Source organism: Grammomys surdaster, unplaced genomic scaffold (assembly GCF_004785775.1).
Source record: "Grammomys surdaster isolate TR1022 unplaced genomic scaffold, NIH_TR_1.0 342, whole genome shotgun sequence".
Classification (NCBI taxonomy): Eukaryota; Metazoa; Chordata; class Mammalia; order Rodentia; family Muridae; genus Grammomys; species Grammomys surdaster.
Window position 1 is genome coordinate 20,336 of NW_021604761.1, and position 17,826 is coordinate 38,161.

The 17,826-nt window shown below is 53.1% G+C and overlaps 2 protein-coding genes across 6 annotated transcripts in view; one reads left to right on the forward strand and one right to left on the reverse strand.

Annotated features, from left to right (window-relative positions):
- Positions 1-11,562, reverse strand: part of Eef1d (eukaryotic translation elongation factor 1 delta) — a 14,062-nt gene extending 2,500 nt beyond the window's left edge. For 2 of the 5 annotated variants that reach the window (XM_028778917.1, XM_028778915.1), the window contains exons 1-3: positions 11,460-11,562; positions 3,219-3,342; positions 2,729-2,800 (exon numbers count right to left, since the gene is read on the reverse strand). In XM_028778917.1, coding sequence (XP_028634750.1) covers positions 2,729-2,800; positions 3,219-3,335 — 189 coding nt within the window. In that variant the 5' untranslated portion in view covers positions 3,336-3,342; positions 11,460-11,562. Of the gene's footprint in view, positions 1-2,728; positions 2,801-3,218; positions 3,343-5,121; positions 6,237-11,459 lie in introns of those variants that run through there. The other 3 variants (XM_028778916.1, XM_028778919.1, XM_028778918.1) reach the window with 3 other exon arrangements.
- Positions 11,563-12,004: 442 nt separating this feature from the next.
- Positions 12,005-13,927, forward strand: Tigd5 (tigger transposable element derived 5). Its single transcript, XM_028778807.1, has one exon. The coding sequence runs from the start codon at positions 12,005-12,007 to the stop codon at positions 13,925-13,927; it is 1,923 nt and encodes a 640-aa protein (XP_028634640.1).
- The last annotated feature ends 3,899 nt before the right edge of the window (positions 13,928-17,826 follow it).

The following is a 17,826-nucleotide window of genomic DNA, read 5'->3' on the forward strand; positions in this document are numbered from 1 at the left end:
TTCGAGGCCAGCCTGGTCTACAGAGTGAGTTCCAGGACAGCCAGAGAAACCCTGTCTCGAAAAGCAAAAACAAAAAACAAAAAAAACAAAACAAAACAAAAAAAACCTTGGTGTAATAGCAGAGCCCTGTGGTACAATTTGGCAGAACTGGCATTGAAGGGAGGTTTTGCTTGCAGGTATCTCCCTTCAAAAGACTAGAATATACGTGAATGGAGGCTAGGCTGGAAAGGAAGGGCTTTCCCACTAAGACAGCAGGCCTTAGACAAAACAAAGGAGCTGGCAAGGGACAGCCCAGCTGAGCCAAGACAGGACACGGCTGCTGAGCTTGACCCAGCTTTCTGGGGGCTGAACCTCAATGTGACTGGCCAAGCGTACCAATCTTTTACCCCAAACCATGTCTGGCTGGCCTGAGCTTCACTGGCAGAACACAGGATCATGAATATGGATTTGAGAATGACAGGGTGAGAACAGAAGTCAGGTAGGACCAAGAAGGGGTCAGGTGTGTGCAGCTTACAGTTATGAAGAAGCAGTGAAAATAACGTTATGGCCGGGGGTTACCACAGCATGAAGAGCTGTATTAAGGGCTGCACAGGTAGGAAGACCGAGCTCCAGATGCTCCATGCACAGCAGCAGGAACCAGACAGAGGGAGGGAGGGACGATTGGACAGGTGGGAAAGATGGAACGGATTCTCTCCAGACTTCTGAAGGACCCCATGGACACCTTGGTTCTGCTTCACTCACGAGATGCCTCTAAAGAGCTGATGCCCTAAACTGTAAGATGGCAGATCTGTGTCATTTTAAGTCACTAGCTGTGTGGGGTGCTGCTGGGACAAATTCCTAAAGATGTGGAAAGGGTAGTGGGCACAGACCTTAAACGGCAGGAAGCACTGTAGGGAGGTTAGTCCCTCTGTCTCCAGGACTTCTAAGTGAGAATCTCATCTTCCACTGAGACTCTACAGCGCAGACCTCAGACCTGTGGCCATCTTCTAGCCTCAGCTTTCCCTGGGACTGGGACCGGACACCTGGCCAGGAAGCTGATCTTTCTAAGCCAAGTGCGGAAGGTGTAGCAGGCTTTCTTTTTGCTACTTATGGGAGAAGAGAAACTGAGGGGGGGAAAACTGGAGCAGAAAGAAACCAGGGCCAGATGGCTGGGGGAAATTCTTTAATATACTTCCTCATAGAGTGCACAGAAAAATATAGTCAGAGTGGTGAAATGTGGAGGGCCAGCAGTGACTACCCGGGAAGAGTGGAAGGTTCGAGGACATCAAAGGTCAGAGAGCACACATGTGATGGGCGAATTCCCATGGCCATATTGACAGAAGCCAAGAAATGTGATGGGACCAAAAATACCTCAAGGAACCTCCTGTGACTGCACAGATTTCTGTGAAAAAGTATACCTGGCAAGGTTCTTGAAATTTTACTAGCAAAAACACTAATTCAGACAAAAAAAAAAGGGGGGGTCAGGATGAAATAGTAATAAAAAAAAAAAAAACCCAGTTTTTTTTTTTTTTTTTTTTTAAGACTAAGGATCTCTTCTACAAGCAGGAAGGTTGTTAAAATTCCAACCTCAACTGTGCTATTTGGTGAAAATTGTCTCCCAATGGCCACATGAGCCACAAAGGAGCCATTCAGGAGGCCTGGCTGGATTCTGAAACTGTCTAGAACCTCTTGTGCATTCCCCTTCTTGAATGGGAGGGCCTGCTGCCTGTGAGCCTGCTGCTTTACACGGTGTGCTTTCAAAAAATGGCAGAATGTTAGAAGACAAAACAAGAGCCTGGACTGTATGGGTAGACTTGGTTCATCGTCCTTGTGATGGTGGGATGCAGGAGGGCCACAGGGATAAGCAGAGGCCAGGAGGATGAGATGCCAAAGGACATGCATTAGTGCGAGAAACACAAACAGGTAAACGTTCAGAGCCTCACAAGAAACACACTCTACTGTTCTTTGGCCCTATTTCAACTTCTGACCTTCAGGACCATTTTGATGACAGATTTTCAGTTTTAAGCAGGAAGGTTGTGGTAACCCTTTAGAGCTGTCAGAAAACCTGTTCCAGGACACATAGCCCGCTCCAGAGAGTGAGGTCCAGACTTCTTTGGAGTACGGGAGACGGAGCAGATCTGCTTGCTATCTGAAGGGCATACCTTCCTCAGCTAGTGCAGAAGGCTAGGGCCAGATGGGGCATATCTGGCCTTGCAGGCCACAGGGTCCCTCCTGAGGACTTGGTCTAAGATTATGCTGACTAGCATAGGGAACCAAATAATTATCCTCTTTCCATGAAGGGCCCCACCTAATCAAGAGGAACTAAGTGGTCTACAGGATAGGAGGCCTGTGCTACTTTAGCAAGGGAACAAGCAGGAAGGAACAGACTTCAACAATACACACCCTGCACAATGACGCTGATTAGCCCAGGCAGCCCCCAGCAGGCACTGCAGGAAGAACTAGAGTGAGCTCCAGTATGCATGAGACACATGGAAAAGTCCAGAGAACATTTTCCATGACAGTGTGGGCACGGAGGCTTTGGCACTCACAGCCTACAAGAGCAGAGCATCCCAGAAGAGCACACCATCACACCCTGTGCTTTAACTTGCTCCAAAGGCCAACAATCAGCAGTACTAGGGTTGGTTTTTTTTTTTTTCCGTTTAAAGGAAAAAAAAAAAAAAAACGAAACAATCTGACATGCTGTTTGGCTGAGCACGAGTCCATGAGTACATGGGCCGTGGGTACTCACTCCAGCCAAGGATTTCTGGATGTTCTCTCTGGCTCTTGCAATGTCTCGGAGGATCACGCTGGCACCATTCTCCTGCAGACAGTGCAGAAAGAACCAGTCTTTTTTGTTTTGGTTTAAAAAAACTTTTTAAACACACACACACACACACACCAAAAAAAAAAAAAAGCCCACACAGAAAAACAAAAGCCCTAAGAACCCTCACTCAAAAAGCAAGAATGCACTACAAAGAGGAGGAATAAATTATACAGAATGAAAGCTCCCAAGACAGTGAAAAGCAGGTGATCGAGACCATGGCCACAAAGTCTGCAGGTAGCCATACATGCTAAGGCCTGGCCACACACCACCACTAGACACCTGTTTGCTGGTTGCCCCTAGGTGGCATATGTGTTAGGATCAGGAGCCAGCAGCAGAAGCACCCCGGGAGCCACTCGGCCCTAACTAACATGTCTCTGGCCTACCCAGCTCCAGCAGCCCTGAGCACAGTCCTCACCTGGCGGGAGCCAGAGGCCACAGGCCCGTTCATCTGCTCGTAGAACCTCCTTTCTGCATCGTCATATTTAAACTTGTCAAACCAGATCTTCTCGTGCACTAGGAAGTTTGTAGCCATTTTTCTGCTGAGATGGGAAAGAGTGGCTAGGTCAGCATGGCCAGGGTCAACCTCTGGCTTCACCTATCCCACAGGCTCCAGGTCTCCCCAGCCTGAGCACTCTATATCAACAGGTCAGAGGTAAAGAACCAGGCAACTCAAAGGCTATATCACATGCTGGGCCAGCTCACAGTCCTGCTTGGTTCATCAACTATGCTGCTGCATATGACCACAAACAGTTCTCAATTCAACACCAAACCCCTTCCACACACAAAAAGGAAGAGTCAACAGCCCTTCTGTCACCAAAGGCCCCTATCAGGGCCTGAGTAAGGACTGGTCCCTGGGCAAGTCCTCCAGGCCACTAAGCACTCAGGCCCTGAGTTTTCTAACCATACAACCCAACTATAACCCATACCAGCAGCTAGAGCACAAAAGCAGCCCAGATGGACGGCCTAAGCCAGCCATACCCACCCTTCAGCCAAACAGGTTTTTAAATGAGCAGCCCACGTCGTTCCATTAAGTTATTTTCCATAAAAATGATGTTATCCTGGTATGTAACGTGTCATTCTCTTTAAGTATATAAGTACTTTTAGTACTTATCTGTTTTGATTAAGATGGATAAAAAAAAAAAAAAATCGGGGCTGGAGAGATGGCTCAGTGGTTAAGAGCACTGACTGCTCTTCCAGAGGTCCTGAGTTCAAATCCCAGCAACCACATGGTGGCTCACAACCATCTGTAATGAGATTTGATGCCCTCTTCTGGTGTGTCTGAAGACAGCTACAGTGTACTCATAAATAAAATAAATAAATCTTTAAAAAAAAAAATAAAAAAAAAAAATAAAAAAATCAAGGGTACAATGAAAGTTCGGTGAATTCCAAGACCAGAGTCCAGCTCACTATGTCTCTGCAAGCCATGCTCCGCCGTGCAGCTCCTACACCGGCACAGCATGGGAGCTAGGGTATGCAGTGTCCAGAGTCTGCCACTCGCTATCCTGCCCTTCTCACCAGGTGCGACATACCCACCCAATCTCACTCTGCCGTTCTGTGTGGGAGGCCTCAGGCCACCAGCAGCCTATCTAAGTGTCTTCGTATAAGAATACAGGCCTAACACTGCTTCTCTTCCCCAGGACACATTGGTGGACACAGGGTGGGTAGGTGGCAGACAGGACAGAGATCCCCAGGGACTACTGGGCTCTTCCCATTCCTCCCACACTGCCCCAGATTGGTGTTACTTCTCAGGAGACCAGGGACCCTCTTCTTCCTCCCTGACCCTTCTGTGTTTATTCATTATACCTATCTGCCTGGGAGATCACCTCCCATAGTCATATAGTCAGTCATTCCTTGGCCTTCAGAGACCAACCTTAGGACTGCACCTGTGTTGGATCAAGATCCCTTGGAGGCTGGGAGCTAGGCAGATTTCTTTCCCCACAGGGAGGTCAAAAACAAAACAAAACGAAAAAACAAAGCAAAAACAAACCCCAAGCACCCTGCAGAGGCTGCCAGACCAGACATGTGCTCTTGGATCTAATGCCCGTCTCACCTCAATAGGCATATACTATATGGGTATCAAGACCTACCAAGTGCCAGTGACCCAGCTGCAGAGATAATGTCTTCTGTGCTCTTTGACCCCTTTCCCTACCAACACAACTCAGAACTCTGTAACCTTCAAAGGACAGAGCACCACTGGTGCCCATGCTAACCCTACACCGGCGAGTATGAGGAACCCCAGCCTAGAGATAGCTGCCTCTATTTTTGTAGCCTATCCCTTTTGTAGACAATCCCAACACCTGCAGCCATATTTCTCCTACTTGGGTCTCAGGCTGGACATGGATGGGCCAGATCGGGGCGTGGGTCGGTGAGCCAGGGAGGCAGCTTCTAGGCGCCAGGCTATGCGCAGGGCCTCAGCGGCATGGTGGCGGCACTCAGCGCTGTCGTAGGTAGGCTTGCTGAGCCAGGGGGCCTCTGCGTCCTTGTGTAGGAAGTACCAGTAGGGCAAGGCAGAAGGAGCCTCCCCATCAGCCCGTTTTGACCCAGCTCGCTTGTTTCCTACAGTATTGCGGCTCCGTCGGTCTCTGCGGCCCCTCCGGGTACCCTCTGCCTGACTGGCTCGCTCCTGCAGGCGCACTTTCCCTGGGGGATGACCATCAAAGAGGGCCTCATAGAAGCCCCTCTCAGCTGCATCATACCGGGGCTTTTCCAGCCACACCTCCCGCACCAGTGCCTGCAGGCTACCCAGAGGCGGCTGGCCATTGGCTGGTGGGCAAGGTTGGCAGGCCAAGGTCAGGTCAGGAGTAACAGCCTGCTGGCCCGTGTCAGGAGTCCCCTGCCTATGGCTCCCCTCTGCAGCCAGCAGCAAGGCCTGAGACCACTCCACAAAAGCCCGCTCAGCTTGATCAAAGCAGGACTTGTTGACCCAGATCCCCCAGGTCACATGGTGGCATGCCACATGGCTTCCATGTGTACAAGGCCCCCGAGGGGCCAGAGCAGGTGGCTGGGCTGCCTGGGCGGCTACATCTGCCAGCCTCTGGCGGTAGAAGCTTTCGGCCTGGTCGAAGAGCGGCTTGTCCAACCATACATGGTCAGCCGAGAGGCCCACGAGGGCCAGGTCCGCCTGGCCGAGCCAACCCTTTGGGGAGCGCTTCCTCTTTTTCTGTAACGGCTTCTCGTCGTCGTGGCTCTTCCTAGGATCACTCCTGCTGCTGGTGTTGGGGGTCTCTGCCTCATCGGTGTCCTCTGTGTCCTCCTGGCTGGGCCCGTTCACAGCTGGCACTTCGTCCAGGAGCTGCTGGACAGAGGCGGCGGCGATTTGTGTGGCCTCATGCTCATGGAAGCACCGCTCCGCTCCCTCATGCTTGTGCTTGTCCTCCCAGACGGTCTCCAGCGCACAAGAGGCCTTCCCACTCCTCATCTTCGGGCGCAGCATTAAAAAGCAAGCACAAGAAGGCAGTTGCAACACAGTAGAGGCACCTGCCTCCCTTACCCTCCTCGGGAGAGCAGGCAAAGGTGGGCAGGGAGGCCTGGGGAAAGGGCAAGCCACCAAAGGGGCTTCACCAGATGACATGCAAGGGCACAAAAGTCAAATCCACACAAGGAACTTTTGTAAGTCAAAAACAGCATACAAATATATGCATACATCCACATCTTATTACTATAAATGTTGCTATCCAACAAGCCCAATAGTTTCAGAAAGGGATCTAAACACCACCTTCAAACTCAGACACCTTTTCTTAAGGGGCCCCCAGCTAGGGTGCCAAATAAAACAAACAGCTGTACTCATTAACAATGGACTTTAATATAAATAACCAGTCTGGGTGTTTTACAGCTTTGTTTTTGGTTTTGTTTTAGTACAAACATCCTATGAGATGCCCTATGCTCACTTATAGCAAGAAACTACTCACGGCTTATGTGAAATCGCCCTCAGTCTGGCTGTGTTTTGCATGTTGAGCCTGGCACCTGCCTGAGGTGGCTGATGATGTTTCTAGTTCACTGACAAGGACCAGGTGGATGTACCCCCCCAGCAAGCAGGGCATCTTAGAAAGTCACCTGCACATACCTTGGCCATACAACTATCCTACGCAGACCAGTGTGGCTGCCCTTCCAGGGGCAAAGAGTCTTAGAAAAGGGGCTATTGTATTGTCAGCAGCAGAGACTATGCAGATCACCACCACAGAGATCCTTAATCTAAAGGTGATACCACCTCATCTGACGGCCACCAGACTACAACTCTGAATCCCTCTGAACCAAGGGGTCATCACGGGGCCTTCGGACTCAGGACACCACATCTCACTTGCTACTATAATCAATCTTGCCTCAGGATCCTCAGCTTCCTCACTGGACATGGTGTTACCTCAAGTGCTACAAGACTTTCTGCTCCCTCAGCAGGGTGTGGCGCTGAAGCACACAGCAACAGCCACACAGGCAGGACGTTACTTCCTGAGGCCAGATGTGGTTCCACTAAAGGACAGGTTCCAGGCTCAACCAGCCAGCTCAGAAAGCTGCAGGAAGTGTTCTTAGAGCTGCCATGCCCTAGACAGGTAACTCTATCAAGATTCTTGTAGTCTAACACTCGAGGGCTGAGGGTAGAGGCGTTGTTCTCGTGCCTCTTCTGTGGGTCTGTAGTAACAGACCCAGGCCTTCTGCTGGGCAGTCATGCAGTCAAGGACACCCTTTGGCTGGACAACAACCACTCACATCACTGTCTAGGGCCTTTTCCTAATACACCCAACAAAACACTTGACTGGAAGAGTGTTAGCTAACTAAACCTCACCCATGTTGAGGACCTCAGAAAACTCTTCCTGTCCTCCCTGAAGCCTACCTCTAAGTGAGAGCTAAAGTTCTTTAGTGCAATCTACCCAAGCTCTCTCACTGTGAGGAGCCAGGACCAGGGGTCACAGAGGTCCAGTGTAGAGAAGTCTCTAGGCCACCCCCTCACTTACCAAGGCCAAGTAGCAGGGGCAGGGGCAGGGACTGAGGGGGAAACCTAGAAGGCAGAGCATTGTGACATCACCCACTGTCACCAAGGGGGCAGTATATGCCATCACAGCAGGACGTGCCTAGCTCTAACCTCCTTCGGGGACTGAGGCTCTCAGTCCCTGAAGCTGCTGTTCTCATGGAATACTTACTACAGGTCTAGGCTTATCCCCACTCCCTCCAGCAATGCCCACTAACCCAGGCCCCTCACCAAACTTAAGACTAGGAACCCTCCTGAAGGAAACAGATGTAGCTGCTTCCAATGCTTCCCAACTCACCCCCCTACGGGGCAGGATTAGGTCGCAGAAACTAGATGCTTCCCCAGGCCACATATTCATATTTGGCCACAGCTTCTCCACAGGGCAGAGGGTTATGTGCTGACCTGCTTGGTACCAGGGTTACATGGGTATCTACTTGCCATTGGAACAAGCTGACCACGCCACTTCCCTGTTCCAGCAAGCTCAACTCTGCATAGGTATGCCTCTGTCAGGCAAGGCAATGGCTGGGAGGGCTCGTTGGCTCAGGTGAAGGGCGATACAGGGTGCTATGCAGGTGTACTTACTTTTGCTTTGGCCTCCTAGGACAGCATGAAGGAAAAGCAGCAAGGTTAGAGCGGTGGGAAAGGCCACCCATGCCAGACAGCAGCTTGGGCCACTTGGGCAGCCTCTTAGAAACTGCTTGCCAAGATGACATGGCAACAGAAGATAAAATGGTGTATATCACCACCAAATCCCAGGTGCCTGCCCAGTCCTCAAACTTGAGAGGCAGCACTCTTCCATTAGCCCTTGATACGTAGCTCTTAGGGTTCCTATTATCTAAGAGACAAGCAGAAACCACCATGGAAGCTGCCTGCTCCCACCTGCACCAAGGTGAGCTAGTACCTACAGATGCTCCCTTAGCTGTGAAAGAAACCCAGCCTCTCTCCTTCACTGATAGGGCTTTGGAAGTTAAGGACAACCCCTTGGGTCCTATCTCCAAGGGACCAAGTGCTCCAGGTCCAGACAGCTCCAAGCTGTGGGTCTCTGCTGCCACCAGGGCCCAGTGTTCATACTGGTCCCAGGGCCTCTCACTGAAATGATGCCACCTCTGGGTTGGGGACATAGAGACCAAGGAGAAAGGAGTGCCACCCCAAGACATTAGTAGTAGTAGTACAAGCAGCAAAGGCTCCCAAGGGACAAGGTCTTCCCTAGCCTGCTTTCCTCACAGGTGTACAACAGGCTGAGAACTTTAGCCAGTTTGCACTCAGACTTGGGCATACCTGAACTCCACTGCTTCCCTGGAGGACACACACATGCAAACCTGCAGCTGTCCAGGAAAAACCAGCCTGGAAACAAGTACCAGTGAGTGTCTCAAACCCGCACAGGGCAAGTTTGTCTGTCCCCAAATCTCTACACAGGGTTGGCTTTCTTTCTCCTGAGGCTTTAATCTAGGCAATAGCAGGAACAGGCTGAAGAGATTGAAGTACCAGAGAGAAAGCAAGCTTCCAGAGAAGCAGGCTCAGCACATCAAAGGACCTAGAAAGAAGTGGCCTAAGCAGGCCCTGCCCTGCTCCCAGTCATAGGGTGGACTCCAGGATACAAGACATAAGGACCTGGTCACCTTAGGTCAGCTGTCAAGCTCATGCCGGAGCTCTGGGGGCCTGGGTGCAGGCAGCTCAAGTGTCAGACAAGGCCTGATGGCTCTTAGGTCCTGAAATACAACACAGCCAGGCATGGCCACATAGCCCAGCACCCAGACCTAGCCTCCTCTCACAAGAAGCTTGTACTAGCCAGCTGCAGTCTGAGGGCTGAGCTACAGCTGCGCTGCAGTGAAGAGCACAGGGCTTCCGAGCTCTCATAACTTCTACCAATCTGGGCCAGGCAGCAGCCTCTGCCAAGGGCACTTCTGGCTTGGGAACTGGACCCTGAGGGAGATGAGAAAGGGTATGTCACAGCTGTGCCCCATCACAGTAGCAAACACCTGGAGGCTTCCATGTGTTGCTGAGAATGAAAAACACATGTCCACAGAAGAGCTGGCTTTCTGAGCCCTCAGCCTTCTGCTCTCTGGATATTCATAACAGCCATGGAGTGGGGTGGTCACACTGCAGCTTATACAGGGACAGGAGTGATACCTTGGTCTTTTTTCATGGGTTAAATTCTCATCTCCAAGCTCCCACCCTGCTTCTCTGCCTCTGGGATACCCAGCCCTACTCAGAAAACCCGGCCTGAGCTGTTTGCCCACCTTGAGACCCAGAGGCGAATGCTGGCGCTCCAGTCTAAATTCAGCCAACCCCAATCTCCTTACCCTAAACGCCATTGTCTAGTTCTGTTCCAGCAGATGGTACCCTGACCTGACACACAGGTCTTGAGGCTTTGCTAGACGGCTTGCTTTCTCAGCTATTCCTTTATACCTGATAATATCTGTACCATACCTCACACTTATGGAGGTGGGGGTGTTGGCTGTGTGTCATCTTAAACACAGGAAGGAAAATTAAGGCACTGATTGGTATAACCACACAAATCTGCTGAGTCAGGTGATGTGTGGAGCTGGAGACCAAAGCATGTTCCAGCACACGGATTTCACACGAATGTCTCAATGACTCCAACCTTCAATAGGCACACAGCATCTGAGAACCCTGGCACAGAAGAAATGCTCAATGCCAGCATCTCCTACCTTCATCCCCCACAAGTCACTCCTGCTGACTATCAAGCCCTCTGAAGCACTTTAGCCTCATCTATCCAAAAGATAAGCCTGGAGGACAACCCTGCAGCAGCCTCCTACTGAGAGGACAGAAAGCTATGCAGAGCAAATCCCAGGCAACGAAGTCTACATGGCTCCCTCTGCCAACTCTCCAACTGTTTGCTGAGTTCTCCCACAAGTCCGAGGAGGTTCATGCTGAACTGGCCATCACAGAGCCTGGGAAGGGGACTCCTTGTCTCTTTGACTTCTTCCTCTTGACTCTGCTGCCCCATGGGATTGGCTTAGGGGGCACTCGGCGGGTCCTGTCACATCCGTCCTTTGCTTCATCCATGAGAATCCGCCTGTGGTTAAGACCCAGTTATCCCTGAGTGACAGGGCCAATTCAGAAGCATCCTTGGGAGTAGCATCCCAAGATTAGCTTCACCAAGTTCTTTTGCTCCCGAGGTAGCCGTTCACTCTAGAAAACCACGATGCCGGGAGAGAGCGCTCACGTATTAGAAAAAAGGGCAGTACCCTTCAACGCCCCTTTCCCAAGAAAGCTGCCCAGATCATCTTATTCAAATCAGTAAGTAGAGCCAGCCCTGCTACTTTTGAACCAATCGGCACCACATGCCCTTTTTCTACCCTGTGTCCGTGGGCCGTACTAAGTTCCATCAGGCTGCAGCCTAAAGCTCGGTATGCCCTCGGTGCTTAACCGCAAGGACCTAGGGCGTTGGCAAGAGCTGGGGCAGACGAACACAGGCCCCCAAAGCTCCGGAGCCCGACCGACCGCAGGCAAGCGTGTCACTCAAGGCCATGCCGAGTCCCCGCGCGGCAAGCCTGAAGCAGCACTCAGGAATCTGGCAAGCATGTGGCCAGCGGCCTGCCTCCACACAGGCCCAGACACCCGCCCGCAGCCCGCACTGACCCACTAGAGCCAACCCTAAGGGCGTGGGGCCCGGGCACTCCAGGCCTCTGCCGCACGTGTGCTCCATGAGGCGGGGCCCGCGGTACTCACACGCCAGCCAAGGACGCAGCAACCAAAACCTGGGACTGCGAGCTCAGGACTGCAAAGGAGAGGGAGGGCGACCGCGTAGCTCCCGGAAAACGCAGCGGCACAGACCACGAAAGGCGCGGCGGGGGACCCAACCCTGGGCACGCGCTGCCTTGCCCTCAGAGCATGCATCACGATGCATGCAGGAACCACCATGGTAGAATCCAGCACACAGCTACCTCGAGGGCTGCGCTTCACTCAAGTTGTCGCCGCTGGTAGCCGAGAGCCGGATCTCCCAACGCGCCGCACCCCTCCACGGCACGAAGAGTGGAGCCGCCGGACTAAGGCGGGACGAAATGAAGTTGGTGTGCGCACGCGTCGGTGACGCGCCCAAGGCCAGACTCTGCGCAGGCGCCACGAGGCGGAGGGGCGGGACTTGCGGGCCCGTGCAGGCAAGGCTGGCGAGACAAAAGGGAGGGACCCGGGCAGCCCCGCCCCCGAGCCCCGCCCCGAGCAGCCCGCGCGGGGTGTCAGGCTCGCTATCCCGAGTGGTCCCTATCGCCGACGCCATGTACCCCGCGAGCCCTCCGGCCGGCCCAGCCCTGCACCCAGTCCCTCATCGTGCTCATCTTCCCCCGCCCCGGTGCCTTGCTGAACCACCGCGATCACCGGCGCCCGGTCCGGGTTCCACGGCGCGCCCGCTGCCCCCAGCGCCCGGGCCGCGGCCCCGGGTGGCCGTGAAAATGACTTTCCGTAAGGCCTACTCCATCAAAGACAAGCTGCAAGCCATCGAGCGCGTCAAGGGCGGTGAGCGGCAGGCCAGCGTGTGCCGCGACTTCGGCGTGCCAGGCGGCACACTGCGTGGCTGGCTCAAGGACGAGCCCAAGCTGCGCTGGTTTTTGGACCAGTTAGGTGGAGAAGTGGGCACGCAACGCAAGAAGATGCGTCTGGCCAACGAGGAGGAGATCGACCGCGCCGTCTACTCATGGTTTCTCACCTTGCGCCAGCACGGCGTGCCGCTGTCCGGGCCAGTTATCCAAGCGCAGGCTGAGGCCTTTGCTCGCCAGATCTACGGCCCCGAGTGTACCTTTAAGGCTAGCCACGGCTGGTTCTGGCGCTGGCAGAAGCGCCATGGCATCTCTAGTCAGCGCATCTATGGTGAGGCTGAGCTCCCAGTCGCAGGCCCCGCGCCTGTCAAAGAGGAGCCCGTGCAGCCACCGGGCGCAGGTCTCCTACCTGATGGCGTGCCATCCGGTCTACCCCATTCCGAGGGCGGCTATGGCGATGAGCAGATCTACAATGCTAACGTTACTGGTCTCTATTGGAGGTTACTTCCGGAGCAGGCCGCAACTCCGGGCACTGGGGACTCTAGGGAGCCTGGTGGGTGCAGCCGACGCTGGCGCAGCGACCGAGTGACAGTCCTGCTGGCCGCCAACCTGACGGGCAGCCACAAGCTGAAACCACTAGTCATCGGGCAGCTACCGGACCCACCCAGCCTGCGTCACCACAACCAGGACAAGTTCCCGGCCTCATACCGCTACAGTCCAGATGCCTGGCTCAGTCGACCACTTCTTCGGGGTTGGTTCTTCGAGGAATTCGTCCCTGGGGTCAAGCGCTACCTACGCCGAAGCTGCCTGCAACAGAAGGCTGTGCTGTTGGTGGCCCATCCACCCTGTCCAAGCTGGGCTACTAGCATGCCTGCCCTGGAGGAGAGTGAGGAGGCTCCCAGGCAGTGTCAACCTGAGCTTCTTGGGTCCCCAGAGGAACTTCAAACACCAGATGGTGCAGTTCGAGTGCTCTTCTTATCCAAGGGCAACAGCCGTGCACACATCCCTGCACCATTGGAGCATGGTGTGGTGGCAGCCTTCAAGCATTTGTACAAACGGGAGCTCCTGAGGCTTGCTGTGTCTTGTGCCAGTGGCTCCACTCTGGACTTCATGAGAAGCTTCATGCTCAAGGACATGCTCTACCTGGCTGGCCTCTCTTGGGACTTGGTCCAGGCAGGCAGCATAGAGCGCTGCTGGCTGCTGGGTCTGCGAGCAGCATTTGAGCCTGGGCAGCAGCCAGCCCACCAGGTAGAGGAGGCTGCTGAACACAGCAGAGTGCTCAGTGATGTCACACATCTGGCAGCTCTGGCTTACAAGCGCCTGGCACCTGAAGAGGTGGCAGAGTGGCTACACCTGGATGATGATGGAGGTCTCCCTGAGGGCTGCAGAGAAGAGGTGGCCCCTGCAGCTCCTCCATCCCCAGCTAGCCTGCCCTCTAGCATTGGGGCTGGAGAGGAGGAGGAAGAGGCCACTGAACAAGGAGTGTTGGTACCTACTGCTGGGGAAGCCGTTTGGGGACTAGAGACAGCTCTGAGGTGGCTGGAGAGCCAGGATCCTAGAGAAGTGGGGCCGCTGAGGCTTGTGCAGCTCCGTTCTCTCATTACCATGGCACGGAGGCTTGGGGGCATTGGCCCCTCAGCAGCAGCTTCTGATGATGGTGTGTGACTACCTTGGCCCAGTGGCCTTTTTCCTGCTGCACTGGGAGAGAGGGGGCATACACAGTCTTCCATCTTCCACCTCTTCTCCCTGGTAGTCCACTATAGAGGTCCAGGGATGCCAGCCTAGCCCAGCCTGGATGAGCTGCCCCATGATCCACAGGGTCCTGGAGAAGTAGCTAAAAGAAGCAAATGTTCTTCCCTGGGTAGGCACATGTGGGCACATAAGCACAGCACATACTGGAGAACAGTTGACTGTACTTGCATTCTGGCCCCTATGGGGTACACACACACACACTTGCCTCTATGTGCACTGGCTGAGGCTGCTGCTGTTTCATCTGCTTCCCTGGTGCTACCTGATCTCATCTCAGTGGGGAAGCACTTGGTTTTGTTTTAAAAACACATTAAACCTGTTTGGAAAGATGCCCTTCCTGGGGAACCATGAGTGCTGGCAGGGTGAGGTGGTCTCTGGGCTCTCTTGCCCTTGCTCTGATAACTGCAGGTCCTTATGGTGCTGGATCAAAGCCCAGGCTAGACTCCAGTCCCTCATCTGAGGTGGTGCACTCACAAGAGAGTGGGAGGGGGGAAATGGAAGCCCAGTGCTTGGTGAGGTTTTAGATGCAACAGAGAGGATAGCAAAATCTGTTCGACTTGGATTTTTACACCCCCCCCCCTTTAAAAACTACATCTGGATAGGTCTATTCATGAGGTTGGCAAGTGTTTAGATTCGAACCCAGGTGGCTTGACCAGGAAGAGCAGAACAAACCACAGAGCACTTTGTCTAGCTCCAGGGCAATCTGATCTTCCTAGAAACAAATCAATAGCCTTTGCAACCTACTGGGAACTCTGCAGTGCCTTAGGTCAACCTCTAACCCCGTGGGCTCTTCCTGCACCAGCCTTCTCCCTAAACTCATCCACCGGGAATCGCCAAGGGTGTGGCTGAGGAGCTATTGCTGCTGGATAGCCCAGGTTGAAGGAGAAAAGGCTCAAAGGAATGCCCACATTTTGTATCACTCTGCTGCTCTGTCCAACTGTGGATTCCCATTACTGAGCTAAGGCACCTGTGACTTATGGATGGGCACTGTTGTCTTTGCAGAAATACTGTCCCGAGCCCTTGTCCTGGTGCTCTATCCTCGTCTTCACGTCTCCTAGTCTGAGCCTTGAAAACATGAAGTGGAGAAGGGCAGGGGATGTAATAGCCTGGCAATGGGCAGAGCCTTGGCTGACAAATCCAAAAGTGATTTCCATGTAGCTCCAAGAATACAACTCCCTAGAGCCACGACTACATCCCAGTCAAAAATGTGCATAAATATCAAAGGCTGAGGGAAAGCATGGAGCAAGGGAACCAGGCTCAGGTAGCACACTAAGGGACCATCTGACCACCTAAATACCTAGCCTCCCTGAGACCTAGAGAACCTTGGGCAATCGTGGCTGGCAGGGAGTCTCCAGCACTGGCTACTTGGGTCAGTTATCAAAAGTCTAATGTGTTTGTACCAGCAGCCTCCATATCAGCCAGGCACCCAGGTTAGGAGCTACCATCCAGCTTTGACGGACCTGATTTTAAATCTGCAGAGAGGCAGAACTGGGCCTTGGATGCCCATTCAGGCTGGGTAGCTTCTAGTAACTGTTCTTCAGCCTAGGCAACTCTCTTTTGGAGAGGTTTTCATCTGCCTGGGCCCAGGCAGACAGAGTTGGCAGAGACTAGGGCTCAGATATAAAATCTCTCTCACTAGCCTAACTGTCCAAAGCCCCTTTCGCTCGGGCACACAAGGCCCAAGAGGTTGTTATGGCATCATATTGCTGCTTGCCCCAAAAGCAAGTAAGTGTGGTCTGGTCTAGTGACAAGAGAGTTCCTGTCAGGTTTGTGTCCATGTACTGTCATTAACTGGGCTAGAGAGATGCCCATGAGGAGGCTCAAAGGTGTCATCTCAGGCTAGGGATGTAGTGCAGTGGTAAGGTGCTTGCCTAGGATGCCAAAGGCCCTGGGTTCAAACAACTACACTACAAAAAAAGAAGTAGTACATTTAGAATGAAACATTCTGGTGTTCTTTACATGCTATAGGCAGAGGTTCTGGTGGCTGAGTCCTGGTTGTGGAAGAGGCCACTTTTACCCAGGTTGCCAGACATATGCCCCAGCAGGGAGTCCTATAACTCTGGGGCTTACGGTGCTGAATAACCCGGTGCACAGAGGTCTCAGCCCCAATGCCAGTTCAGCTTGAGATGTGCAATCAGTTCACCTCTCTGTACTCAGCGTCTGATGGGGCTCCATAGGGGCTCATGGCCCCTCAGGAGAGAACCTTACACTCATATTTTTTCTACCTATTGGTGTTGTACCATAGTTCCCTGTGGGCACTGAGCTGCATGAATTAGTAAGGAGGGTGACACTGTAGTTCCTTTCTTCAGCAGCCAGTGCCACCTGCTGTGTACCAGGCATCACACAGGAATCCCAGGTCACTTGCCCCCAGAAGTCTACCTGCTCCCCATAGTGTGGTGGTCCTTGGGCTTGGGAAGTATAGATGGCCTGTACTGCTGTGTTCTACCTTCATAAACAGATTGTCTGGAGAAACCACCCAGCACAGAAAGATGGGGAGCATGGGTTTTGGTTGGAGCCACCAGCAGTGGGGGACTGAGCCCTTTATACTACCTAGTTAGAATTGCCTGTGGGAAGCCCAGCTGGGACCTGGCACCCAGTTTAGCCTCTTCTGAATGTATCCACAAGAGCATCTTGACTCAAGCAGCTGTCCTCCAGAGAAAGGATCTTGGACTTGTGGGCTTCCTGTCCTATTGTAGGGCCCTTTCTCTGACACTCAACCTTGCTCAAAGCTGAGTTAGTTCACCTGGCCAGGTGTAATAAAGGTGAAACAGGTCGACGTCATTAGCTATCCTGTTTTAGTCTTATTTTTGTGACTAGGTCTAATGCTTGCATCTGGGACACTCCATAGGATGGGGGAGGAGGAATGTATCAAAGCGGGGCAATATTGATTAAAGAGAACGCCATGAGCACCTACCAGTTTTTATCTCAGAAAGGAGCACACAGCAGGCAGAGGCCTCATGATAGCGTCACAGTTGTATGGCCCCAAAACTGCTTCTCTGAGTAGCCAACAGCCTGTGTCCCAGCCTGTCACCAGTGAACCTAAGGCCATGTAACAACGTGCTCTAGACTGTGACCCAGCAATGAAGGGGTGTGATCCACTTCCCAGCCCTGGTCCCAGGGACAAACAGCCATCGGTTCACGACCATCACTGACTGACTTGGCAGGTTGGCAACCCAAGGAGTTCCCCCACAGGGTTGCCTTATACCAGACCCTGGGACTCTATCCTACCTAGACTTGGGATAGCTTGGAAGCCCTGTTGCAGGGAAGCTGATTGTCTCTGAACGACACAGGCGATTGGCCCTGTGCCTGGGATGGTGGAGCCCTCTGCTGTCTGTATGGCCTGTCTTCTCACCTCTTACCATTGGCCAGCTCATTCAGCACTTTGTATAAACACAACAGCTGAGCTGTTTTTCTACAAATTCTTACAAGTGAGGAAATAGGGGCATGGACTGGACTCAGAATGGCCCTTCTGACAGGTGACAATGCCAGAGTCCAATCAGGTAGCCCATGGCTGAGAGAAGCTGCCCACTGGGAACGGGCGGAGAGCTGGACATCCAAGGCAAGGGGCTGAGAGAACACAGGGCTGCGGTGTTGGAGGAGTGGGCTGGGAATGAGACAGCCTCTTCCGGTCTGGAAGTACCATTCGCTAGTCCTGCTTCATGGATAAGGGTTACCTTGCTTAGTGTCACTCAGCTGACAGATGCCACCATGGGAGCTGCACCAAGCCACAGTAATGGGCGCTTCCACCTAATCTCAGGAGGCTGCTCAGTAAAAGTGAGGGAGTCAGCACTTTGGCGGCTGGGTGGCGATGATCG

Bases quoted from the DNA above. Each gene is read 5' to 3' on its own strand.
- Tigd5 (XM_028778807.1), top strand. From the start codon at position 12,005: ATGTACCCCGCGAGCCCTCCGGCCGGCCCAGCCCTGCACCCAGTCCCT.